This window comes from Azolla caroliniana, unplaced genomic scaffold, assembly GCF_043228905.1.
Source record: "Azolla caroliniana isolate FFs.n. ecotype wild unplaced genomic scaffold, voAzoCaro1.0.p SCAF_1, whole genome shotgun sequence".
NCBI classification, from domain to species: domain Eukaryota; kingdom Viridiplantae; phylum Streptophyta; class Polypodiopsida; order Salviniales; family Salviniaceae; genus Azolla; species Azolla caroliniana.
In genome coordinates, this window is record NW_028230436.1 from 1,409,844 (window position 1) to 1,435,662 (window position 25,819).

The 25,819-nt window shown below is 38.1% G+C and overlaps 1 protein-coding gene across 2 annotated transcripts; it reads left to right on the forward strand.

Moving 5' to 3' along the window:
* Nucleotides 1-2,127: 2,127 nt before the first annotated feature.
* On the forward strand, nucleotides 2,128-23,556 carry LOC147868178 (uncharacterized). Of its 2 annotated transcripts, none has more exons than XM_087316157.1 (48): nucleotides 2,128-3,642; nucleotides 3,811-3,916; nucleotides 4,013-4,114; nucleotides 4,196-4,291; nucleotides 4,373-4,458; nucleotides 4,974-5,094; nucleotides 8,741-8,851; nucleotides 9,837-9,899; nucleotides 9,991-10,143; nucleotides 10,244-10,458; nucleotides 10,539-11,046; nucleotides 11,123-11,209; nucleotides 11,282-11,362; nucleotides 11,467-11,544; nucleotides 11,628-11,675; nucleotides 11,754-11,831; nucleotides 11,966-12,019; nucleotides 12,116-12,175; nucleotides 12,258-12,344; nucleotides 13,985-14,076; nucleotides 14,151-14,253; nucleotides 14,502-14,566; nucleotides 14,664-14,742; nucleotides 15,003-15,149; nucleotides 15,239-15,319; nucleotides 16,187-16,261; nucleotides 16,340-16,407; nucleotides 16,511-16,613; nucleotides 16,717-16,848; nucleotides 16,930-17,034; nucleotides 17,128-17,808; nucleotides 17,951-18,516; nucleotides 18,599-18,725; nucleotides 18,831-18,887; nucleotides 18,998-19,046; nucleotides 19,131-19,188; nucleotides 19,273-19,329; nucleotides 19,419-19,508; nucleotides 20,830-21,043; nucleotides 21,119-21,244; nucleotides 21,326-21,502; nucleotides 21,592-21,687; nucleotides 21,782-21,890; nucleotides 21,974-22,152; nucleotides 22,256-22,333; nucleotides 22,432-22,542; nucleotides 22,616-22,687; nucleotides 22,840-23,556. In XM_087316157.1, the coding sequence occupies exons 1-48, from the start codon at nucleotides 2,300-2,302 to the stop codon at nucleotides 23,116-23,118; spliced, it is 7,653 nt and encodes a 2,550-aa protein (XP_087172283.1). In that variant the 5' UTR covers nucleotides 2,128-2,299; the 3' UTR covers nucleotides 23,119-23,556. The 2 variants fall into 2 exon arrangements, with proteins under 2 accessions (XP_087172283.1, XP_087172291.1); XM_087316165.1 differs by having other exon boundaries at nucleotides 18,602-18,725.
* The last annotated feature ends 2,263 nt before the right edge of the window (nucleotides 23,557-25,819 follow it).

Consider the following 25,819-nt stretch of genomic DNA (forward strand, 5'->3'; position numbering starts at 1 on the left):
CTGTATCGGAAGCGAAGGTTTGAATCTCCAATTTATGGTATAAGCATTGGATCTTATTGAATGTGTATGATACATCCACGATGAACCCTTGTAAACACTATTGAAAGATCAATAAACACGTATTTGGATGGTTTATCATTTGTACTTTATTCTGACTGTATTTATGGCAACATGTGAATTGCATGCAAAGGGTTTTTCAGAGGTATATCTAGACACTCAAGCCAAATATAAAATGGGAAATCGATTGACGAGTCCAATTAGAATCGATAGAATCTACTATTGTGAGTTGTATTTGAGTTTTTGAATAGTTAATGTTAAGGTTTTGCTACCCTATATGGAGGTAAAGCCATGTGTCATGATCAATGGGGGAACCCTCAATAGTCAAACCCATTCATCTTCAAAAAGCTGACGAATAATGGTGTCCGTTGAGTCCCTTGATTATGATTTAAACCATCCCATTATTAATGATGTTTGCATAATGTGGCACGGTAGGAGATTTGATTGGAATCTCGCTACCATCACGATATTCTCGCATTTTGTGTGCTTGCAATACTAGATATAACATCATGTTTTTGGGCATTACATATGCCCATTGAATCAACAATCATTGAAATAGTTGGTTTTTTTGTCGTTGTTGTCTTTGCATAAACAATCGATGAAGGAGAAAGAAAGATTGACAAAAGAATATTCAAGGTTATAGACTTATTTTGTAAGTTACAAGGGTTGCCAAAATTACAACACATGATTGCTATTTTCTTGATCCTCCACTGAAATTGCATGGAAGCAATGGTGATGGACACATGGATAGTTTGGATTTTGTATGGTCATTAGTTGGATATGTAGACAATAGGGAGAACAGGAATGCATGAGAGCAAAACAGAACCCAATACCTTGTATGTTGAAAGGTAAAGAACACAATTTTACTATCTAGCTAATTACGAGAAGAGAATATGTGTTTCGAATATTTGTCAGCAAGTTGTTACATCACAATGCAAGTGGAAAGCCGAATAGATAATGAAGTCACCATCAAGGTAAACTCATTGCAAAAAGAAGAAGGCTTATAGTATGCGTGCATAAAAATTGAATGTTTATAAGCAAGCAAAATTTGCATTCGTGATGCAAGGTGAAAGCCAAATAACTAAGCACTAGGGTAAGCTTAGAACAAGAAGAAGAAAAAAGTATAATACGAGTGATTAAATTAAAATAAGCAATTAATGTATCAAAATGCAAGCCAATAAACTATATAGCAGGGTAAGATAGATACAAAGTAACATGCACCAATAGTGTGTACATATGGTATGATGCAAAGGAAAAGAAAAAAGGATGTGTGAGTGGATATTTTTTCAACTTGGTAATGTAAGAAATCATGTTTGGTAAATGGCCTTATCGAGTCTCCCCTTCATTTGTGATGGTTAATTGAGAACAAATCCTGTTGTTTCCGAGCAAATCGTCATGTCACAAGGTTGGTTGGTTGGATTAGTCGGTCGGATTTTGGTCTCCGAGTGTGCGTTCTTGAAGATTCCAACCATTGGATGGCTTCAGAAACGGAAAATCGTTCGTTTTTCACATTGGGAAAGAGGGGGGGGGGGGGGGGGGTTGCTTTTTGTCAGGGCAAATCGTCCGTTTTTTTACATTGCAAGTGTGAAAAGGGAAGTCGCGAGCAGAGGAGACCGGCAGTAGCCAGTCGGCAAGAACACTACGCAAAAGGGGACGGGGGGGGCTGGCCAAAGTCGGTCGACGTGTGACCGGCCCAGCCGGTGGCCAGCGATTGCATGGGCGTTTATTGGATAATAAAGAAGTAATTAGATAATAAATAAGTAGAAAACGTGTTAATTGGGAGGGGGGGGGGGGTTAAGAGACTCTCTCTCTCTCTCTCTCTCTCTCTCCTCCCTTCTCTCTCTACATTGTTCTTTGTACACACTGAGACAGACAGACGGACAGACAGACAGCTCCCTTTGCAGAAGCGGAAGCAGACGACGACGACGACGACGACGAAGAAGAAGAAGCAATCGAATGAAAGAAGCAGCAGCAGACGAAGAACAGAAGAAGAACCTATTTCAGATTTCGCCCTCATTTGTATATCCTCCCCCCCTCTTACAACATCTCTTTATATACATAGATTATTCCTCGAAACACACGAGCAGGAATTTGGCAAATTAGTTTCTTTTCCTCGCTTCCCACCTTATTAGGGCTCCTACACAAGATCTACAGAATCTACCCTTCGTTTCTTTCTTCTTCTGAAATCATGGCTTGTGCTGGTAATGACCAGGCTGCATGAAGAAGAGACCGAGGCAAGGGCATGTCTATGGATCTGTGCTGGGACAGGGGTACTGAAGTTAATACAATAAAACAGAAGCAGAAAAAGGAGCAGAAGCAGGAACAAGAAGAAGAAGCGAAACAACAAGAAAAGGAAACAGAAGAAGAGGAGGAAGAAGTACTAGAGGTTAATCTGAAGGAAGAGATAGAACCCGAAGGTGAAGGTTGGGAGAGCAACTCAAGTGAAGATACATCAGTGGGAGAATATGAAGGAGGAGGAGGTGGAGGTGAAGGAGGAGATATGATGATGATGATGAACATGCCGACGGAACGCGCTGATGTGGATAACATCGACGACGATGATGAACTGGCACTGGAATTCCCACTGGAGGATCTCACGGTGCTCTTAGAAGGTCTCAACAAGTGGCCATGGACTGTATACCCTATCCACCTTACCAACTGTCTCTCCTCTGCTGCCAAGCTTGCCAGTGTAAACATGGAAGATGCCAGCTCGGACACTTCTCGGCGCTTGCAAAGCTTATATAGGGAGGCAGTGCCTAGTGCGTTTGAGAAATGTCTCGACGATAAGGCTATATGGAAGTGGAATGACGAGATTCACAACAATATCTTTGATGCCCTTTGTCGACTTGTCGACTTGGTAGTGGCCAAATTGCCTCATCTCCTACAGGATGACGAGGGTTGCTTGGGTTTGGCAATGGAGGATATGCTTCCCTTGCTTAGATCTCTTGCCTTAGGGCTGGATAAGCAGAGTCAGTATCATTTGAAGCACAAGGACCAATCCCGCTCTTCTTTAGGTAACTCACTTTCTTCTTCATCGGGTTCGGCTTTAGGACTTGGGTCACCTAAGTTTGCTAGGCCTCTGGTCTCTCCCAAAAGCGGAGAAGAGGGCTCGTATTCATGGGTTTCCTATTTGCTCAACTACTTTGGAAAGACTGGTTATGGGAATGGCTATCAGCAGCTATTAAGGGTCCTTTCCACACCTCAAAAGCTTGTCCCGGCTGTACTTGAGGCATTGCTTCTCATTGTATCAAAAGCAGCAGAGTTTCTCACCGATGATGTGGCAGAAGCATTCATTGATCCTGGTAATAGGGTCCTTAAGTACGTCGCCCATAAGCTAGAATCGGATGTAGATGCTTTGAGTGACAAAACTAGGGATGGATCCTTTGCTGCACTTTCATCCATTCTCAAACATCTCCAGGTTATCATTGCAAGGAGCACTTCGTTGGAAAGAGCTGAGAATGTAGTGAGTGTTGTGCAAAGGGTGTTGGTTGAAAGAATGCTTAGTTTCCATTCATTTAACAAGCAACTCAGCGCGGTACGGGAGATCAATAAGCTTCTAGAGAATGCACGATTGGTTTCTTCAAGGTAGATGCACTTCTTCCTTTTTTAACCCTTGAATTTGCAAAATAAAAGTTTCTAGAGTTATTGGGTTATTTTGATTGTTGCTTTTAGCTAGGAATGGGACCATATGTTTCAATGGGTTGTTGGTTTATTCTTATTGATGCTCTTAAGCTATTTTGTTGTATAAAACAGTGACGATCCTGATGCCTTGTGCACAACAATCCAGTGGCTGGAGAGAATGGACATATTACGTAAGGTTGTTCGCTCTCATCTACACCATAAACAGTATGTTGATCAGGCAATTATCTGTCCCTTCTTCTATCACTTCCAGAAGCATATTTGAAATCTCCCCTCTATATACTTGCAGAACTAATTAAGCCTAAATGGGCTGCAGGTTGAGAAAATCATGAAGTTCCTTCTTCAGGAGAAGCGGCTTTCTGAGGAGCATTTGGATGCAATATGGGCAGCTATAGAGAAGCCTGATCAGTTTGAAACGGTAGAAAAGCTATACATTGAAATAATGTATAAGGAAAAGGATTATAAGCTAACTGTAATCGCCTCTTGATTATTATGCCAGGTGAAAGCCAACATTTTTGACCTTATTGCAGATTTGGCTTGGTCTTTCTCTCCTGAACAGCTAGACAGTTTGTTTGGTCGATTTGAACGAAGCCAGGTATTATGTGTTTCTGTATTCTCTTTGGTCTTTTGGCTCATCGGCATCGCCCACAAATATTTTTCCTTTTTCCTTTGATAGGGTCACTCTCCATCTGATACTGTCAAAATTTTGGCCTTGGTGAAAAAACTCGCACGAAGTGATAACAAGGGAGTCATGGCTTCAAGGTTACATAGTTTTTTCTGAGATTTTTATTTCACTTGGGTTGATAGGATGTATCGAACTTTCTCATTTGAGCCATATGTATAGCATGTGTGACATGAAATTGTAAACCAGAAAGAAAGGTTTGGAATGCACAATGTTAATGCAGATGAGTTGTGGATGGCGGATGGTAGATATTTACTAGATGCAGAAGTTGAGCCAGTTGAATTCATTCTTTAAAATGATATTCAATATTCAGTAGAAACTGTTCTACTTTTTATCAATTAAAAGTGTTGTGGATAGATGGCCTATTCTCTTGCAACATTAGAATCTTCTTGGAATAGATGCAAAACTGTAATGAAGAAAACAATCCTGTCAATGCTATTTTTGGCATTCACAAACTGTCTACTTTTCCAAGACGCTTTGATGCTAAAAATGCCAAGCCATGTTTGTTTGTATGTATGTTTTGTTGATATTTTCTGACCTGTTTCAAATCGAATAGCATAATTTTTACTGATTAACTAGAAGGTTTCCTGTGCAGGTTACTGGAGCTTTTATGGAAGTTGATGCTAGCTGATGATGCGCCTGGAGAGATCATGGAGTCTGGAGCATTTACAGAGATTCTCAGTCATTATGATTCCATAAATTGTGCAAGCAAAGATGTGGGTCAGAGAAGCTTTTACAATAGCTGTAAGATGTTTTATGTGCTAGATTGGTGCCTGTTTGCCGAAACCTGATGCCTGTGGCGTATTCTGCCATTGGACGTTTACTTGCGATTCTCTATTCTTCTTGATTTGACAAAGAGTGCCTAGTATCCATCAGATGGACAACCTGTTTTGCGATGCTTATAAAAGGAAGTTAGAGCAGTGTATGAATCTTTGTAGGGGTTTCTCATTGACCCATAAAATTAGCAATAACCTATACTGGGTTCTGGTTTCATCCAGCCATACTTGCTTATGAAAAGCTGAGGAATGCAAGGTAAGAAGAATTAAGGTGATACATCTCCCCATGAATTGGGAGCACAGAAATCTGATGCACAGGCATAAAGCAATGAAGTTAACAAAACTGCTGTTGCACTTTTTCTGGCAGTGAAGTGATAAATCCCTTTAGTTTGAGCATATGTGTCTTGTAGACTGAATGCAAGCTGGAAGGATACCGAACGTCCAAGATTTCTATTCTTGATAACCATTATGATCATTAAGGTCATTGGACCATAATTGCAGGAAACAAAGTAAAGGGAGCAGAACTGCTCCCTAAAGCCTAAAATGCCGTTTTTCTGAATTTGGTTTCATTGTGCTCTCCGGGTTTAGTGTTTGAAGGCGTTTTTGATGGTTTTGTGGTCTCTATCTAGTATGGACTTTCTCCCATAACTGCCATTCCACACAGCCCATGTTCCTTAACCCATCACATGCTCATCATATCTATCGTACCTTGAAGATAGACAATTACTTAATATGCTTTATATATGTGTATCTCAGGAAACTGATGGATTTGTATTTTTATACAAATACATGAACAAATAATTTAAATATTCCCCACAGTATCCTAATTTTGATGATGTGAAAACCAGTTCAATTATTTCCCATCATACCCCGCATGTTAAACAGAGTCCTTCAGCTGTCAGTTCATGCCTGTGATTCGGATCAGTTTTTAAATTCGGGGAACATTCCCCAGATTTAAGGTCTTTGTAAGCAATATAGCTGTTGCATTTTCCTGGTGGTCTGGTTCACTAGGCCCGAGCGATGTCTTACATCGATGACTGCATAATGTTTCCATCTCTTGAGGAAACCTATATGAGCTTGTAAGCATGTATATATACCAATTTCCTATCTATCAAAGCAAAGGTCATTTGCCAATCAATGATAATCTTTAGTACACAAGTAAAGAGCGTGAAAACACAGTTTCATTAGCATTATTGGCGGGGAATGTTGTTCCGAGCTCCTTGTTAAGCCTTCAGCTGTTCACTTGCGTATGGAATGCATGCCATTTGACCTCAGCCAAGATATGTGACCTTACATAATAGTCATTCTGATTCTAGGAACATCCAATTGGTTTTACTGTCCAGAGATTTCCAGATCTTTGGTTCCCAAGGTTGTGTACCTTTGATAAAAATGATAATATGGTGCGTGCACAACTTTTATAAATGAAGATCTGTTTAGTGAATTGATATCAGGGTCTGCTGAAAATACTACTATCAGTGATAAGAGATGGACAAAATACAATCCAGTCTTGGTGCAGGAATGCTTTTACAATCTTGGCATAGGAGGTGATTGTGAGAGAACAAACCTCTCCAAATCAAATACAGTTATCAGTTGAATTAGGGCTCTTTGATTCTCTATTTATTCATAATATTTCTTGTTCCCTATTACCTTAATTATATCTCCCTATGGCTTATATATAAGATGTGGTAGTTCTCAACATCGCTGTGATTTCAGAGATTGCAGTACATTCAGAGCAGTTACTTCCCCATTGTGCAGGCGTGCATGTAAGCTAAGATGTCATCATGTGTGCATGTACAATCATGCATCATGAAACTGATTAATAGATGGAGACAATCTTGCTTGCCCTGGGGTCATGTGTCGTCTTATACGTAGTAACTTTCAAGGCCTCAGGGGATTGTCAAAGACCCCTGTTATCCAGTTGATGAAGGGATACTGTGGGAGATGATAACTTTTCTTGTATGGCTTGTTAATTGTTGATTGAGGGCCTTATCCCTGGGATGCCCTTGGTGACAATGTTCGCTTGCACCACTGTTTTAAATGCAGCTAATCATAACTTTTCAATTGCAAGGTTGCATATATGCCAATTTTTTATAGAGTATAGCACATGCTTCTCTCTATGCCTGCTGGATCAAGAGAAGATCATTTACCTGATAAGCGGCCAAAAGAAGTAAGAAAAAGAAGTAAATATGATAAAAAAGACAAAAGAATCTTGTTATTGGGACATGAGATTCTCAAGTCAGATATATTATCATTTTTTTTTCGAAAGATCTCTAGCATAGGTTGTTCCAGAATGGAAAGGTCTCCGAAGCGAGGGAACCACCTGTGAAGGCGGGAGATAATGGCCTTTATTTGTCGATGACGAGGGTGGTGAGGTAGCGGTTCATGAGGACAAGACAGTTCCATCCACATAGTCAGAGGGGAGTATCATTCGAGCTTTTGCAAAGCCTTGAGCCATTCCCATGCATGTGGAATGTGTGCCGCTTGACCCTACATAACAGTTATTCTCGTTCTAGGAATGTGGGAGTGTTTTTATAGGCGTGCATGTGAGGTAATTATAAGAGAACAAGCCAGCATTCTTATTCTCATTCGACGAATATGGGAATGTTTTCATATGTTTGCATGTGAAATGACACAAGAGAAGAACACTCTCTGTAAATCATAGTTTCAAATGAATTAGGGCTCTGCAACATTCTATAGATTCATGATATTGGAATTGTCAATCAAGAAGATTTCTTGATACATATTAACTTAATCATAGTAGTACTAATATTGATGCAATATTTGTTTTGTGCCACTCAAAACCGTTCCAGTCTACTTTCTTCCACTATGCCATATCTCGTGGAACTCCTTTGTGACTATTTTTATTGCCATTGCCAATGTAGTGTAACCTTTGATAGGCATAGAGGTTAACTTTTGTGAGGTGAAAATATCCCTGTATGGATTGATTTTTGATCCCCAACGGGGTCTGATGAATATGCTGATATAAACCTTCCTTGAAAATGTAAGTGGAATAATGTAATAATATTCAATGCTTGTATATTGTAAATTTTTATGTTATATATTTCTTTCTTGGACAAACTTAATTTTTATTTCTAGGAGTTGTCTTTTTATAGCTGCTAGGGGCCATTAAGCGTAAGTAACACTGCTTGTGTCAACTGCAACTATGACATTGACCACTTAAAGATAGCTGTTTACCTGCTTTTTATATATTTCGCTTCCTTCTTTGCTGCATACTCCCATTCACTTGTTGGAACTACTCTGACTATGGAATACCATATTCCAGACTAAAATCTTTGAAAGGTTGAGAACCATATATGCATGCTTCCAATATGCCATGAAAATGTTATTAACATAATCAGTTTAATGGTTTAGATTTGATCCAAGTGTGAGAATCCAGTATTGTCTTCCTCCTTAGTCACATGCTAAAATAGCCGTAACTTCTATATGGCCTGTATAATGTGGGTAAATATTTGTATTATATGTTATTATTTCTGTTCTGCAGGCAAGCTACACATGCACAATTCAGGAATATCTTTCACTAAAGATTTCTGATGTTGATATTGACTAAGTTTCATTTTGGTTACAGGTCTATATATCTCGCTGTCTTGCAAACTTGAATGAAGAAAAAGTTGTGATTCCTTCATTGAGGCTACTTCGAGACTTTATTTGGCTTGACATGGAAAAACCATTCTACCAGGCATGTGTCATAACTTTCAGATACTATTTGCAGAACATCCAAATGAATAGCAGGATAGAGGTGGCCTTGCATGAAATGAGAAGTGTTGTTTTGGTTAAAGCCTTTTGAACGTCCAGTGTGAAATACCACACAAGCCACAAATTAAACTGAAATTTCAACACCTGCATAATCTTATATAAACGAAGAAGCATCTGGAAGCTAGTTTGTTCCTGAACAAGGAAGCTGATCCCCTATTCAACCCAAAGATCTGCTTGCTGTTTAGTACTTTGTTATTGATAATCAGAAGAAGAGGATGTAATAAAATAGAATTCGAACTTTAAAACCTTAAGTTATCATCCTTGTGGCCCCAAAGACTTAATTCGTATTCCTGGAAGCTGGTTTATTTCTTATGACGGAAGTTGACACCCTCTTTATTGGCCTCAAAGACCTGTACCTGGTTTGGTATAAGAGGATACAATAAAATAGAGTTCAAACTCTGAAAATATGGCTGGCAGCTTAAGCCTATTTCAATTCCTTAGACAGAGACCTCAATAGGAACGACCTATGTTGGGTTCAATCCACTGGGACCTTATAAGGCATAAGCTGGCACACACCTTCACGTACATCGAAATAAAAAACTAACCCTACCAACCACATGTCAATTCCAGGGTTAGCCACCTTTGGCTTCTCCTGTCTAGGAACCATTGGCTGTTTGCTTTGACATGCAATGCTGTCTTGCACTACTTTAAGAGTTCTACAGGAGCAAGTGAAAATGGAAAATGAATAGATGAAAATAATTTCCTAAAAGAAAAAAAAATCACTTTCTAGTGATAATATGCATCTGTGAAGCTTCTGACATCTCTCACAAGATGTTTATAAATTGATAAATAAACTATAGGCAGTACAGGAAGCTATATGTTTTGCAATATCTCTGCGATAGTAATAAGTCTTTTGGGTTCTAACAAATTCCATGTGAATTTAACACTTATTTTTATATTTGGCACAGGATCATATGTCTAGGAAGATGCAACTGCAACAGCTAATAAAGGATCATGATTTATTTAACATGGTTGGTTCTCATTGATGTCTGGATTTTTATATGAACATTTGTTGGCAAAAACTAACCTAAACTTTTCTAACCCTAACCATCTTGTTTGCAGGTTGTTACCAGCCTAGAAAAGTACATGGGGAGAGCTAGGGTCAAGTTTGACGTGAAATTATCTGATACCAGATTGTGTGGAATTGAGAGTTCTTACTTTTCTCACGAGGAAGAAGTAAAGGAGAGACTCGATTTCCTTCTTTTTGTCTTGCAGGTTGGTGTATGAAAGTTAATGATGTCTTTAAAAAGTGTATCTTTATGTGGGGCACTTCCAATAAGATCTTGAGATTATTGAAATATGGGATGTTTGGCAGTCTAGTGGTTTAAGCCTTTCATGGGACACAAGTGAAAGACTATGGAATTGCATGATCGAGTCTGCTGCATCTAGGGCAGACAGAGAAATCGGTTTCAGTTGGTTTTGTGATGCACTTGATAAATGGTCTCTTCTGGCTTTTGACGCGCAAATAAATATCCTCACAAAGAAAATAATCAAGCTTGATCCTTCATGTTTGTCTCAGGCAGCTTGGAGGTACATCTTCAAATTCTATGTGTCCTATGAACTCAATATTTTGCTGAGCATTGAGTGTTATTGTTCGTTGTGATTTGTAGGTGTTTCTTGAGGTTATTTTTGTGGGTGAACCAAAGCAAGGAGAAACTCAAGCCTACACAACCAGAGGATGCTCCTGTCACTCATGATCTAGATCTTGTTGGATTGGAATACCTTTGGCAAATAGTTTTTTGCTCCCCAGTGGAACCAATCATTGACCAAAGTATCAATATTCTGAGGGAAATCTACACTTGTCTTTCTGATTCCCTCCAAGAAGATGTTGTTGGTATTCGGCAAAGATTTATTGACAAATGCGTGGAGTTCTTAGAGAAAACCCTTGATCTTGGAGGTTTAAAGTGGATCGAGACCTCTGATAGTAGCAGTGTTGCTAGCTGCAGCATGGTTGAAGGGTCCAGTGAAGTCATAGAGAAGCAAGAGGAGAAAGATGCAGTTAGCTCTATATCCACTGGGGAATATAGAATGCTCGAAAACCAATCCTTAGTTGCAGATTCTGCTTGTTTGCCAGTTGGAGAAGTGCGCCAGGTTGAGAATTGTCTTAGAATTCTCAGGGTAAGTACAAATTTCCAAAATTGCAATAATAGATTATACAAAATATTGAAATGTTTTCACAGAAGTTGTTTTGTAGACCTTTATTATCAGGTGTGAAGGAAGATGCCCTCGCTCAATCCCTCCTCATACGGCATCCTTTCAGGGCAGACCTTTTATACTGGGGGTATGTTGGATAATTTCTTCATTTGTTTTTCTGTTTGTGCTGTATGACTGAGCATTTCATTTTGCTGTGCAGGTTACCACAGCTAATAAGCAATTAACTAGATTTGATGTTACAGTACACACAAATGAATACTTATCTACACTTCGTGCAAAGGTGAGCCGCTCAAAAGTTCATGGTTCTGAAGAATGCATTTCGTTTCTTAACATTCAGTTTCTGCATCATATTAATCATGTTTTTTTCTGCATGCGATCTTATAGGTTGCTAAATTGCTAGATCATACTGTCTCCCGAGTCAGATTGGCATATTTGAATAGGGAATTGGTGCAAGACTCACAGGTAGAGACTCCGGATCATCTATTATGTACAGAAACTCCACTCTCAGGTACATTGTAGGCTCACATGACCTGTCTGGTTTACAGGTTCTGTGGCAGTGTGGTTTGATTGGTGGGCAAACAATTTCGGCCTCTGTAAGCAATTTATTGTAACATAAAACAATCATTTATATGTGATGCACTGTTCTTGACATAAAACACTTGATTATTCAGGTAAATTTGGTGGAGAGAATAAGCAGGCCAACAGATGAAAAACATCTACCAGGGATATTGATATCCAAGAACATTAAGGCATGCAATTGTTTCTTCGCTATTGCTTGCATCAACTTGTTATGAAGATACCTGACATGCTTTTATTTGTATTTTTTATTGTCATAAAACTGTAATCAAGCTGATTGAACCATTCTTGGTTTTGTATTTCTCAGTTCTATGATACTCTCTTTAAGCTGGCGAATGCCAGTGATACTAACATACGTGAGGTATATCCGTTTACTCTTTTTTGGTTACTTGTTGATTCAAGGATGCTATTTCTCTTGTTAATTGAAGATGTTAATGTGTTAATTCTCCACATTTAGGCTGCAAACAATTTACTCGCTATTCTTCCAACACATCCAGGTATCCTAGCAGATTTTCAGGTAAGATGGATTCCCATTTATACATGGGTGATTGACGTTTTATGTGCTCTATATCCTCTAGTAATGTTTCTCTACATGTCAGAATCTTTGCAAAAAGAATGTGGAAGATAACCGATTGCTTCTGATGTCACATTTTGGAGCTCGGTCTCGGCTATTATACTCTCTTCAGGTAATCTTATTTCAGTTCCATTGTTGAAAACCAATATTTATGATCGGGGTCTTAGAATCAAAGAGCTGAAGATTCTGTTTTGTATTTGTAAATCCCAAATCACCTTGATTTTGTTGGTGGACACCTTCTGGATCTCTGTCTGTTGGATTAATGCACTTTCCATCTGAAAGTTTTTGTATCCTTCCTATAACCTTGCCTTTTATGAAATACATGATTAAGAAAAGCTTTCGCAGTGAAGAAAGTTCAGTGTTTAAGCAGAGAGGGGTAGGGAGATAGAATGAAAGGAAGATATATTAACGTCTCCCAGAGGCCAAAGTCTGCCGATGAGACAAATTATGGTTACAAACATAGGTGAATTCATGTTATCCACATTGAAACAAAATAAAAGCTCTAGATCTCGTCAAGTTCCATGATAATGATCTTAATGCATCTGGTAGAATGTTTTTGGTGATGGTTTACGAGCAAGAAGTGCATAGCTAATATGTATGGGTTGAGTAATGGTTAGGGTTCATTGTATCTGAGGTTGGTTTATATGCTGATGCCTATGGGTGTCCTTGAGCGGATAACATGGCAAGCAATGATCTCCATGATTTGGTTATGGTATGGCACATGTGGCTTGTATCTTAGTACTAGTGGTCTCAGTTGTCACATTGCTCTATGGTGACTCCTGGGCATGTAGTCAGTGGAGGTGTGGGCCTATGGAAGAAGTCAGTGATGTGCGATTGCCTATATATCCTGTGTCTAATGTAAGGGTTCCCCTATGCTTTTGTGAGTTAGCCGTCTCCATCATTTGTCGAATGGTGAAATCCTCATAGAGGGTTACATACTCTTTGATGTGCTTGTAAGATGGGCAGCCACATGCAAGATGTTCCTCGTTCTCAATCTATCCTGCACATAATTTGCAGAATCTTTCCACTCTAGGTATATGAAGTGCATGTCCTACTTTGGTCTCTAGTTGGAAGGAGGAAACTCGAGTTGCCTTATTGATTTGTGAGTACTTTTGGACATGTAGATGCTCATATACCTCAATCTATGTTTTTATCCATCCTGTGAGAAGTTTATGAAATGAACTTTGTAGTACGCCATCTTTGAGAGAAGAGGCATCATTTTGAAGTGTTGTATGGTGTCAGAAGGATGGGAAGTTCTTGATGTTGAGGCGATTGTTAAACCACTTTGTCACTTGTTGCCATTTCCTTTGGCACTTCAAATGCCTTGTGTGTAATTCTTTGAAGTGGCGTGGTTTTGGTCTGATTGATTAGGTTCAATGATTGGAGTAATGCTTCCATCATCAATGAGGTGTGGTGAATTCAGCTTGGATGATCTTATATATGGTGGAGGCCTTCATACCTATCATCTATAACGTCATAACTACTGGGCCCTCTTTTTGTGCTGATGTGTACATGGGGAGGCATGGAGCCTATGTAGTTTCCTTTTTTATAATGGCAAGGGTGACAATCATGTCGAATACCGATACTTTGGTACAAGGCTCTTGGTGGCATTGTTGTTCAAGCATAGCCAAAACTGCTTTCCTAGTTACTTGGAAATTAACTTGCGTGTTCTGCAGTCTGGCTTTTTCTTCTCAATTCAGCCAAATTATATTGTGTATTTTTTAGCCACCTGAAATTATTAATCTTCTGTAGGTGCTTGATGGTTTGATCATGCCGGTGAACCGCCCTGTTGATACAAATACCCTGATGTTTCGTAAATCATTTCTCCTTGCGGGTGGCATTCAGTAAGCTTCTGTGGTGAACTATGTACATGAGATAGAAAATGCAGTTGTACTCATTGAGTATCATTTTTCTGCAGACATTTGCTGGCAATCCTTGATCCAGGTACCTTACCGGAGGGTATCGATAATCAAACTCGTCGTGGATGTTATGCGAGTTGCCTACGACTCCTAAAATTCCTGGTTAGTTTTCCTTTGCTCTGCGTGCTTCAAGTCCCTATTCTTCTTCTTGTTTTGAATATGAAAGATACATTTTGGATGTTTGGATGGTTCAAGACATTTTCCCTCTCTACAAGTTGCGTATTTAATTTCAAGATGGAAACTTCTTTAAATTGAGAATTCCTTGAAGACACCTCCAGCATTCTTCAAAATTTTAAAACAGTATCCTAGTGTCCTTATAATTAACAAGCTGGATTGCTATTGGCTGGCAGCTCTCAGAGAAAATGGTTTCTGAGGACATGGTTTTACCTATAAATGAAGTGACTGATCTGAAAAGGTGCCCAATGATTGGTTTTCCTTTGCAATATAATTACATGTTTTACTCATTCTAATGAGAATATTCTCTTATGCTTATGTGCGTGTAAACTGGATAGTTCAACAGAAGTGAAAGTGGATTCAGATATATGCGCTGAAGATATGCTGACTAATAAGGCGGAGGAGACACATGGAAAGGTATGTGATACAAATATCCTCATATAAAGAGACAAGAGGTAGTTCAAATTTCAATTCATTTTATATTCAAGGTGCCAATGTTCTGATGAATGGAAATAAAAAGGTAATTTGAATATTCAATTTTAGAAAAGCTAAATTAGAAATATGGTGGCTGGCCCAAACTGCTCTATGCATTACCGACTTTAATGACATTGATATATTGTATTTGTTTTTTTATTGGACATTTATTTTCATCATATTCTGACTTAAGATTTATGCAGGTGGATCGGGATGTCATTGATATGTCATTAATCATCTGTGCTTTGAGGAGGATTACATGGGTTGCTGCAATTGGACAACTATCAGCATTGGGAAGCTCTTTTCCATTGCATTCAGTCCTGGGGAAGCATTCTGGAAAGTCTGCCAAGGCAAGTTAATGTAATAGATGATCTGGAAATAACAGCCTTGTTTGTTTATTTGCTCACTGTTGCGAATGGTCATATGTTTGGATATCCAGAAGCGGTCTTTTCCTGATGATGCGGAATCCGGTTTAGATCCAGAAGATCAATATTTATGCTTTGAAGCGTTGGACTTTTTGGTGAGTCTACGTTGTTTTGTAATCTCTTCAATGATGCAATAGAGTTATAGCATTATAAAAGCAAGTATTTATAAATTTGGAAAACATGTTTCCATTTTATACTTTGATTTCTTTTTACTGTGCGATTATGTGCATTGTGAGAATTGTGATGGATTAATAGGGCTTATCCCACTGTGAATCAACTTGCATACCATATGGAGTTGATTCAACAAGTGTTATCGGTTATGATCAGATTTTCTATTGGATTTTTGTTATAGTTAATGTAAACCTTATAGAGCCTGTTTTTAGTTTCAAGATTAAAGCTTTTTGTGTAGGGATTTCAAACTATTTTTTTCCTCTATCGTTCTCAAGTGTTTTCCTCTCTTCCATAATTTCACCTGTTTCTGCCATTATTTCAGCTGGATACATGGACCTTAAATGCAGTGTTGCAACTCTGCAATGTTCTACCTATGAGTTGACCTGTTTTGTTTGAAGGTTAGGTTGTTTGGAAATAGGGGTTTTCATGATCTCATTTTTCATACGCCAATCACTTCATATATCTTCATGTTTCTTTTTATTTGATGCAACAAGTATTTGATCAACCTTATTGATGTAACCTTGTTAACCTTTATTCTCACAAGAGTATTCACATGTGATTAATCTTTAATATAGATATTTTTGTATTGTTGCTCCTTTCACATGATATATTGGCAGCTTGGTGTTCACATAAGAAACTTGTACAGATGTCTCTAGTATAAATTTATTAATGTTAATATTTGTAGTCTGATTAGATATGCTACCAATCATTTTTGGCTTATTAATGTAAACTCATTCTGCTACCAATCATTTTTGGCTTATTAATGTAAACTCATTCTGGAATGTATGCAGATGCTGTGTCTATCAAGGCATAAATATTTGTGGAGATCTTTCTTTACTTCATCAGAGACAGACAACTTCATCGTGGTATGATTATAGGAAGCTCACAGTATTTTTACTGATGCATGGATGGAGTTGCAATGATTAATTGTGCCATTGTAACAGGCAATGATTCTGCATTCACCCGATAAAAGTGTTCGCTATCGAGCTGCAATCAGTTTTATGAAGCTATGGTATGAATAACCATATATCAATACTTTCTAGAAGTTGCTAAAAAGATGTTCAGGTTCTCTTCATACTGGATATATGGAGTCCTTATAATTGTATTTCTGCCAGTGTTATTAGACACGGGGTTGATCGTGTTGCACACCGGCGTATACTAACAGCTCTATTGGGTGCTAAAAGTGAGGTTGTTCAGCACCCAAAACGCTGCCAGCATGTACAATCACCTTTTGAATTCTCTCCCTGAACTGTGTATGAATGTAATAAATAATTGTTAGGCATGTATTTTGATGTCTTGTTTATTTTTTGTGGCTATTCAGTATTGGGAGCTTTTAGCTCATCTTTTGTACTCATTAGAAGGGGAGGATGAACATGAAATAGCTGAGCAACAGCTAGAGGATGAACTTCAGTGGCTGAGCTCAGCACCTGCTGCTGTGGATGATGATGACAGGGTATTGCATAATATTGGAATGGTGTTAATCATTTTTTGCCTGAGATAATGTCATTGGACTATTATACTTGTTTTTCTGCAGCTTCTGGAAGGCCACTTACACTTGGTCAAAGTACTTGTTGATGTGCTGGATAAAAGAATTATTGGTGTTGATAAGAGTCAACAAGGCAGAGGCCTAATCCAACTGGTTTGTTTCTATGTTGCTGGCCTCTTGATTTGTATACTTACTATTGAATTCCTAGTAATGGTGGTTATAATTTTCCTTTGTGGTTATTAACAGCTTATCAAGCACTTCCTTTTTCCAGACTCTGCAATTTTATTGCATGAGGAGGACCAAGTGCACACTAGGAAAATGCATGAAGTCCACTTTGGTGTTTTTGGGGTTTCACCCGAGGAAAACGGCTTATTGCAGGCCAGATGCAGTACACGAGGAAGCCGGGAAAAAGCTTTTCAGCTTCTTCTATGCCTTGCTACTCATTGCAAAGAAAGTTTCCAAGAGATTGTTGATTTGATTTTGAAGATTCATCTGTCAGAGCAAGTTTTGGATTGGGAGCACTTGCCATCATATGGGCGAAAAGCTATAGGTGGTTATGTTGGTTTGAAAAATGCAGGTGCAACGTGCTACATGAATTCTGTGTTCCAGCAGTTGTTTATGCAGCCGGAGGTTCGGAGGAGTGTATTAGCTTGTACAGAGTGCGACGATGTAGAAAAGGCAGGTTCAGTTTTCTTTCAACTACAAGCTATGTTTGGGGCTCTTCTAGGAAGCAGTCTTGATCATTACACACCTCAAGGTTTTTGGTGTGCCTATCGAGACTATGATGGAATGCCCATCAATCTTAGGGAACACCAGGATGCATTTGAATTTTTTAATCGACTATATGATTCAATTGATGAGACTCTGAAATGTACACATCAAGAGACAACATTAACAAGAATTTTTGGTGGAATATTTGCACAACAGGTAACACTATGCATTGAACAAGTTATTCTTATTGAATTTATGTTTAGACAATAGCAAATAGATTATTGTCAACCATAATTTTTTATGTTTGTGCTCTTTAATTCGAAATCTTGCATTAAGTTTGTTAGTGATATATTTGCAGGTGATTTGTCGTGGCTGTCCTCACAGAAGTGTGAGAGAAGAACCCTTTGCTGCCATAAGTGTCGATGTAAAGAATAAGAAGGATCTTGTTGAGTCTCTGGAGGCATTTGTGCGAGGTGACCTTTTAGAGGGTGACAATGCATACTACTGTGATGAATGTGGAACCAAAGTGGATGCCTTAAAGCGTGTTTGTGTGAAAGCTTTGCCTCATACTCTTGTTATACACCTCAAGAGGTTTGACTTTGATTACGAAACAATGCAACGCTTGAAGTTGAAAGATCGATTTGAATTTCCAACATACATTGACATGAAGCCATATACTGTTGAAGGTTTAACATTACGGGAAATGCAAAATCCTAGTCCTAGGGGCAACAATGATACTTATTTAAATGCAGGGCAGAAACCAGATAGTGTTTCTGATTTATTCAAGCCTGATGCATACTATCAATACGATCTTGTAGGCGTTGTCGTTCATTCCGGCACTGCCTTTGCTGGACATTATTACTCATACATAAAGCAGCGTCGTGGTGATCATCCTCTAAGTTGTGGGCATGGTCAAACTGGCGGGTACTTCATATAGATTAGTAATTTTGTGTTCTGTATGTATGTTTGTATTGGCGGCAGGGTTAACAGAAGTTTATTCTCTTAGCAGATGGATTGCTTTTGATGATAAGAACGTGGAACCATATGACATCAATGATTTGGAGAAGGACTGTTTTGGTGGAAAATATACTGTAGATGTTTATGATAATTTTTTAAAGACCACAGCTCCTCAGGTAAGCCTAGTTGGATAATTATGCTGTTGGTACTTGGCTTTAATTTTTATCTTTTATCAAATATTTACAAGGTAACTTCCTCGACCCTGTTTTCTCGGTCTTTAGGAGTTTGACAGGCCAAATAGTGCATACATGCTATTTTATGAGAGGTCACAGTCGGAGGTATTTTTCACTTCTCTCCTGGCAATAATGTACATCGAAAATTTTCTATTGAGTGAATTATCTATCCCCTATGGCCTCAAATTTGATGAATGTCTTTGTGTGACTTTTAGGTATCTTTGACGTGTTCTCCATCCCAAACAGAAACATCTCTTTCAAAGGGTGGGTTAGGAATGCAAATTGGTCACCACTGTAGATGTAAGGTATATAGTGAACCATCTAACTGCCTAATTTTTGCTTATCCAGATGAGAATGGGGATGCACCAATGAAGGAAATTTCTCTTTGTGATCGCTTGCCAGGCTTGTATGTGGAAATTGTACTCTGAAGTATGATTTATCCTAAGATTTTTGGGACTTCAATTGTGCTGATGTTTTCATAAATTTGCAGCAAAAATATTCAAATGCCTGCTTCAGTTCATCGCAGTGTTTGGCAAGAAAATCTAAGGTATTTCAGTGGGTGAATGTTCTCTGTGATTATTGCTGGATTTTGTATGGATGTATATGTTTTGGTATCTGACATTCTTATGCTTTCAGATTTATACACGAGAACCATCTTATGGATAAAGACTATTTTAGATTTCTCTTCAGACTAGTTGAAGTAAATTACGACTTGATTGAGGCCAAGTAAGTGTTATTTGTTTTAAGTTGAATGTGATACTGGATAATAGTGTTTTCTGTTTGTAAAGATAGATTCAGTTTTATAAGCCATGTTTATTCTATAAATAACTTTCAATTATGTGAATAAATAGAAGCAATATGTTAAAATTTGACCTCTTATTGCCAATAACAATAAATCTACTATCATAAGGTAATCATAAATAAACAGTGAGTCTCTTCTAAGAAAGTGTGTATATCCATTGATATGATCCATTTCTCTCTCTACTGTCATATTATAGATATATCCCTTTTTATATCTATGTATTGAGAGATTGGTTGTTAAGCACTTGTAGCTGGACAATACATGTAAGGTCTTGCTCGTCTTTAGCTCAAAAGCAATTTGTGGAAAACGTACAGTGTATCCTCATTCATCAATATGTAATTAATTAATTAATGGAGTTCATCACCAAGCATTTTCCTTGAATGAATTCTGAACGTTGAATCACATCTGCTCTATTTGGGCCTTCCACGTAAATGAATCTATGTATTGATCAAGAAGGCTTTCTGAACAGGCCCAATCATGTTTCTCTCTACTAACTATGAATGTGAACTGGTATGTGAAAGTAAAATGGCCTCGTTTTAGATGCTTAATTCAAGTATCTGCTAGTTTATTTGAGAAACTTCATGGCTTAACTAGTAAACTCATATTCTGAGAAATCTGGAGACTAGAAATAGTGTCAGTAGTGATCACTTGATTTGGCATTTGAAAAAATATTCAGGGGTGGAAACTACCCATCTGCTGATAATGAAGAAGAATATTCTCATGCTTGGAAACCGTTATGGAGTTGAGTTTACTGATTCTGAGGTCGAAGATATTGAATACCATACATCAAACTCACTCCAAAAGGAGTTTCTGAAAAGATACTCCAGTATATTGTTCTTTGTGACAGAAGAAACCTATCTATGATTTTGTCAATTACTGGTGATTGAAATAAGCATGCACAGTTCTAACTGATTCACGGGTATTGCCCAATGTGATTTGGGACTAAATGATGTTAAGATGTAAATTTTCTCAAATGGAACATTTTCTGTAATTTCTATGGTCAAGAAGCATAGGCTGTCTGTGTGATCGTCTTGTTACTTTCCGACCATGGCAGGTCACCCAAGCACAAAGTCTATAGCTTGTATCTGTCTATGATTAATTTTCAGGAAATGAGAGTGAACTTGTTCACACTTGATGAATGCTATCAGAGTGTTATTTGTTCCTAGAGGTTCAGGCAATTCAAAATTGAAGATCTATAATTTGAAATTCTTTTACTTGAACATTCTAGCTCTATTTGCCATGTAGTGCCTCTCGGACTTGCCAAAGGACTGCATTAACTGGAGCTGATCACAGCTCAGGAGGAAAAAGTGCCTCAGATTCTGGGTTTCATGAATCACTAACTACGGATGGGATTGTTGACGAGTTCTCCAAAACCATAATAACACTTTCAACTGAGTTTTTACTAAGAGTTTACCTTCGAATGCATGGCAATCTTCGTGAGGAGCTCCCTCTTTGGAAGGTACATATCATTCATGGTTCTGGAGGATTAGGGAGTATCATGTTGCAATCAACTAATTAGTATCTTTTTCCACAGACCTTAATGTGCAAGTTGTTTGAGAAGAATATGGTGTCCTGTCGTAGCTTTATACAAGCACTTGTTGAGCAGCATCATTGGATACAGGATTATCTCATTAGATGTCCAGTTGAGGAAATTCAGCAAGTGGGGTTTCTGTGAAATAATTTCTTAGAGAAGTTTTCATTAATGTACTTCTTAAATTAATTACAACTCTACTTATTGCAGATATTTGCTTCTTTACTGGTTCAAGCATTGCGATGTGCTGTGTGCTTCCTTAATGGGAACTCTTTCTATATTGATGCCAATGGGCGCTCCCTGGATGCATTTCGAATTGATGCACTCATTGATGTACTGTTATCCTTTCTTCGGGATCCAACCCTACCAAAATATGCATGCCTTCAGGTACTAACGTTTGAAGTAACGACTGGATTTATTATCTGAAATCATGCCATTATTTCTGACACGCCTAACTTATTTCGTGGATTGCACAGTACTTCCAAGTAATTTTGGAATATGCAAACCTTGGTGCCCCTCAGCGATTCCATTTGCTTCAAAAGTCTGTGCTTAGCAACTTGGTGACAACAACTGTAAGCTCAACTGCTTGTATTAATTTCGGGTAGTGTGGTGGATGTAGTTATTTAATACACAATTTTTATCATTATTTTGTGCTGCATTTTCCAGGTGAATTTTGCCACCAAAGTCAATTTTCAGATGGCAAAGCTTGATTTTGCTTGTCTACATTCTCTAGTTTCCATCTTGCTACGCAGTTGTGACACTTCGCAATTTCAATGTATGTGCTCTTTTTCTTTTTTGTCCCCACTTGATCTATTCTGCTTTTGGTTTACAAAAATTCCTTTTCATGGGTTTGTGCAGTACCGTCTGACATAGACTTAACACCTGTTACTTCAAATGGGGAGGAGGGGGAAGATAATGTAGATAGTAGTTCTAAACCTCATCCACAGAATCCTCTTCAACTACCACCCCCACTCTTTCGATTATCGAAAGAATCTGGAGATGCTGTCTTCAAGCAGCGTGTATATATTTCTGTGTTGGTATAACACTAACAACTCCTTACCTTTTTTTAGGGCTGTGATACATCTCGTCCTTTTCTGCTCCATTGTCATGAGAATACTGACCTCAACCCCGTTTGTGCAGATAGAGACGTGCCCTGAGCATGAGGAAGCTGTGAAGTTGCTAGAATTTTGTTGTTGGAAAAATGAATCATTTACACTGGTGAGGAGTAAATGATGATTTTGATGCAATAGATTTTACCAAATTCTGAGTTTTCAGACTCATCTCATTGCACTGGTTTCTCGGCTTTTGAAATGCAGTGGGTACTCCAGGACCTTTTGGAGGCCCTTAATAGGGCTGTAAATAATGAGATTAAACCGTTGCTGGCATTGATGCTGCGAATCCTGCTTTTACAAGATCCATTGCAGAAGGTTAGTTATAGATTATCTAGATTATATGGATGTCTCATACAGATATATACCAATGTGCTCTATCACATTTCAGATGAGGCAGAAGTTTTTGCTTCTTGGGCATGAGAATTTTCGTGCAGGTGTAATGAACCTAATTGTGACACGGGTTAGTTATTCTTTTATATAGTGATATGAATTTCGTTGATGATGCTCTTCATGCAGAAGCAGAATCTATTTTTCATAATACATTCTTTTATTTTTGTATCGCCTTTTTCACTGTACTGAAACATATTCTAATCTTGTTCGGGAATTTTGCAGGTTATGAATACTCATAAACGCTACCTATTGCTCAAGTTCTTGGTGAAGCTGTTGAATGTATGTCCAGAAACAAAGGTGCACTTTTTAGGAAGGAGAGGAGATTGGAAATGTGTGGTGGATTGGCTTCAAGATGAGATTCATTCCCCCGGAGCCAGTCTTACCAGTTCTGTGAGCACATCGTCATCGGTCTCGAATGAGGACTTATCGAATGGTCACCTACAAAGAACGAATTCCGCCGAATGGACGCTTCTCAATGCTCGGAACCTTTTTCCGACTTAGTATTTTACTCTCGAAAAAAAAAGTCACGATGCTTTCTGTACTGATGCAGAATATCATGTGTATTTTTTTTCTTTTCCTTTTGAGCCATGATTATTGGCAGCTATGGATTCTTCTCTCGGTCTCTCTCTCTCGCCCTCTGCTTTTTTGAAAATAGGGTGGTGGTTTGCGTAGATGGATAATGGACCACCAAAGATGTAAAATACACTAGATTTAGGTTTGTATAGAGGCAATGCTCTTGTATATAAAGAGGTAAAAGAGAAAGCCACAAGAGATGGGGAAAAGAGTCTCAAAATGGTATTAAGGCTCGAGTGCACCCGAGGGTGTGTCCCACATATTTACAAAGTGCTTTTTGGGGGGCTTCTCGTGGATGCTTTCTTTATATTATATGTTGTAAGGAATAATGCTATCATTTGTAATTCATCTGAAATTTTGTCATCATCAGCTACTACTGTCCATTAATTTAAATTTCTGGTGTAGAGGCTGACAATGGGGTATATTTAACAATTATTGGGTGAAAAGATAGGATGCCAAACTAGCTCAAACTTATGAATGTTGAGCTCCTTTTATGCGGTGTTTGTGGGTTGTTACATCACTTGAATGTATTTTCCCTGTAATTTCAGGTGTGTTCTGCAGTGGTGACTTCTGCGGTGTTTGTGAGTGGTTAACATCACTTGTTGAATATACTTTTTCTGTAATTCCATGTGTTAGTTTGCAGTGGTAACATTTTAAACCTGTCAGCAATCCATTGGTCGTTATTCGAGGTGGGCTGTAGTGTATATATTGGGGGTCAGTGTCTGTACCATCTGTCTCATTGATTCATTGGATTATAGCGTATATGTGGTGCAAAGTTTTCTTGGTCATTCATGGATTGACTTCATTGAATTCTTTGAATCATAGGGGATGTTGGGATGTTCATGCTAATAAATATGGAGATGTGTTATAGGGGCAACATCTTCTCGTCAATCCATAGGTCATTTTTTTAATAATTTGTTTCATTGAGGCATGGATTCACTGGATTGGTTCATGTGAGTGTGGTCATGAAGGAACTTTCAAGGAAATTTATGGAGTGAACTGATTGCAGCAAAAAATTATGAGAATGTATAAAATTTATACATGATATCAATGATATAACGTTTACAGAAATGGTGAACCAATGGATGCAGTGAATATGATTGCAATAATTACAATGGATGAAGATGATTAAAATCATTCAGTATCATATAATGTCTTAGAACCGGTACATGTGCTCTTTGTCTCTATATGTTCTCTCTGCCTTCATATAGTGGCCTTGGTAAATAGGGCTATTTGTGCTATCTGGCTCCTAAATGCATAACATTATGGTTGTGTCCATATTCACACCTAGGAATATGAGAATGCTTGAAGGATATCATTGTAAATGAAGAAACTATCAGAATATTGGTTTAAGTAACCCAAACACTAGTGTGAGAATCTAATGCGTTGAAAACTTAAGAGTCTATTTGAAATGTTTTCCCATGTAACCATTATTAATGGATAACGGCTTAATATTCCTGTATTTCTTGAAAAAGAACGTTGCTCTATATATTCTGATATGGATAGATAGTTATGTGAAAAACCCTTATCAGTCATTTTTGTCAAAAACAACTGCACATATATTTCACTTACCATTGGGATGTCAAAGAGGTACATATGTAGTGGGTGGTGCTAGACTTAATGGATGATTATACCCTCAACATAAATGTGTGGCCTTAACAAATAGGTGGGATATGAAGAGGTGCATTAATTGACCATGAAATGGAATTTCCAAAAGTCATGAAAGAAGTTCTATGGAAATGTCATTATACAAGAAAACCTTGGGGATAGGTAAGGTGCTCTAGTGGTTAGAAACATGACCAACGGAACTTGCAAAGAACTTTATGGTAAACCCATTGATGTAGCAGATATCACTCACTTATTTTCTTGATTTCTTTTGTATCCTCTAGTGGAGAATATATGTGTGTCCCAAAGAGGGTGGGCTGATGTATTTAACTTTGTGTTCTAACAGATTGATGCATTGGTTAAGTTGGGAAGTATTATTGAGAACGCATGACTACTTCACATCTTAGTGTGAGATATTCCTTTTCCCTAATCTCCTATAAACTCAGTTTCTCTACCTTGGCTTTAGCATGCATCATTATCTATTTCAAGATTGTTGGTTTCCATTCTCATTTAAATAGCTTTGTAAGTTTATAGATGTGCAATAGTGACGTATTTTTCTATTGACGAAGTTCTAATTCCATTTGGTTTAGAGTTCCTCCACTAGCAACTTTCATTATTTGTTATGAGAAGGGTGACCGAAGTATCATATCACATCCCATATATTAGAACATCTGTACCATGAGCCGTAGTATTGAGATTTTTGCCATATTGGTATGTGATGTGTCTCCATGTCCTTTGCTTTGGCCATGTGTTTGTGGATTTTCATTAGATCAAGTTGACATAAATAAAACTTGTAAGAAACTCCTTATGAACAAGAGGAGGTTGCAGATGCTAATGTGATGGGACATGGTTTGATGGAATTTTTTTGATACCTTTGAATCCACAAATAAAGACAATTGGTGAGTCGTATTACAATTTGGTATATTTGGAAGGCTCGACGTCTGAAGATATTTCAAAATGTGACTGAAAGACATGCCCAAATAATTTCTGGGATTTGGACAAAGATTGTGCATAATCTTAGAGG

What these genes read in the sequence shown, in the direction of transcription:
- LOC147868178 (XM_087316157.1), top strand. Translation starts at nt 2,300, where the DNA reads ATGTCTATGGATCTGTGCTGGGACAGGGGTACTGAAGTTAATACAATA. An exon ending in GTGGAATATTTGCACAACAG is followed by an intron (nt 17,809 to 17,950) that starts GTAACACTATGC and finishes ATATATTTGCAG; the next exon opens with GTGATTTGTCGTGGCTGTCC. An exon ending in CAAAATATGCATGCCTTCAG is followed by an intron (nt 21,503 to 21,591) that starts GTACTAACGTTT and finishes TGGATTGCACAG; the next exon opens with TACTTCCAAGTAATTTTGGA.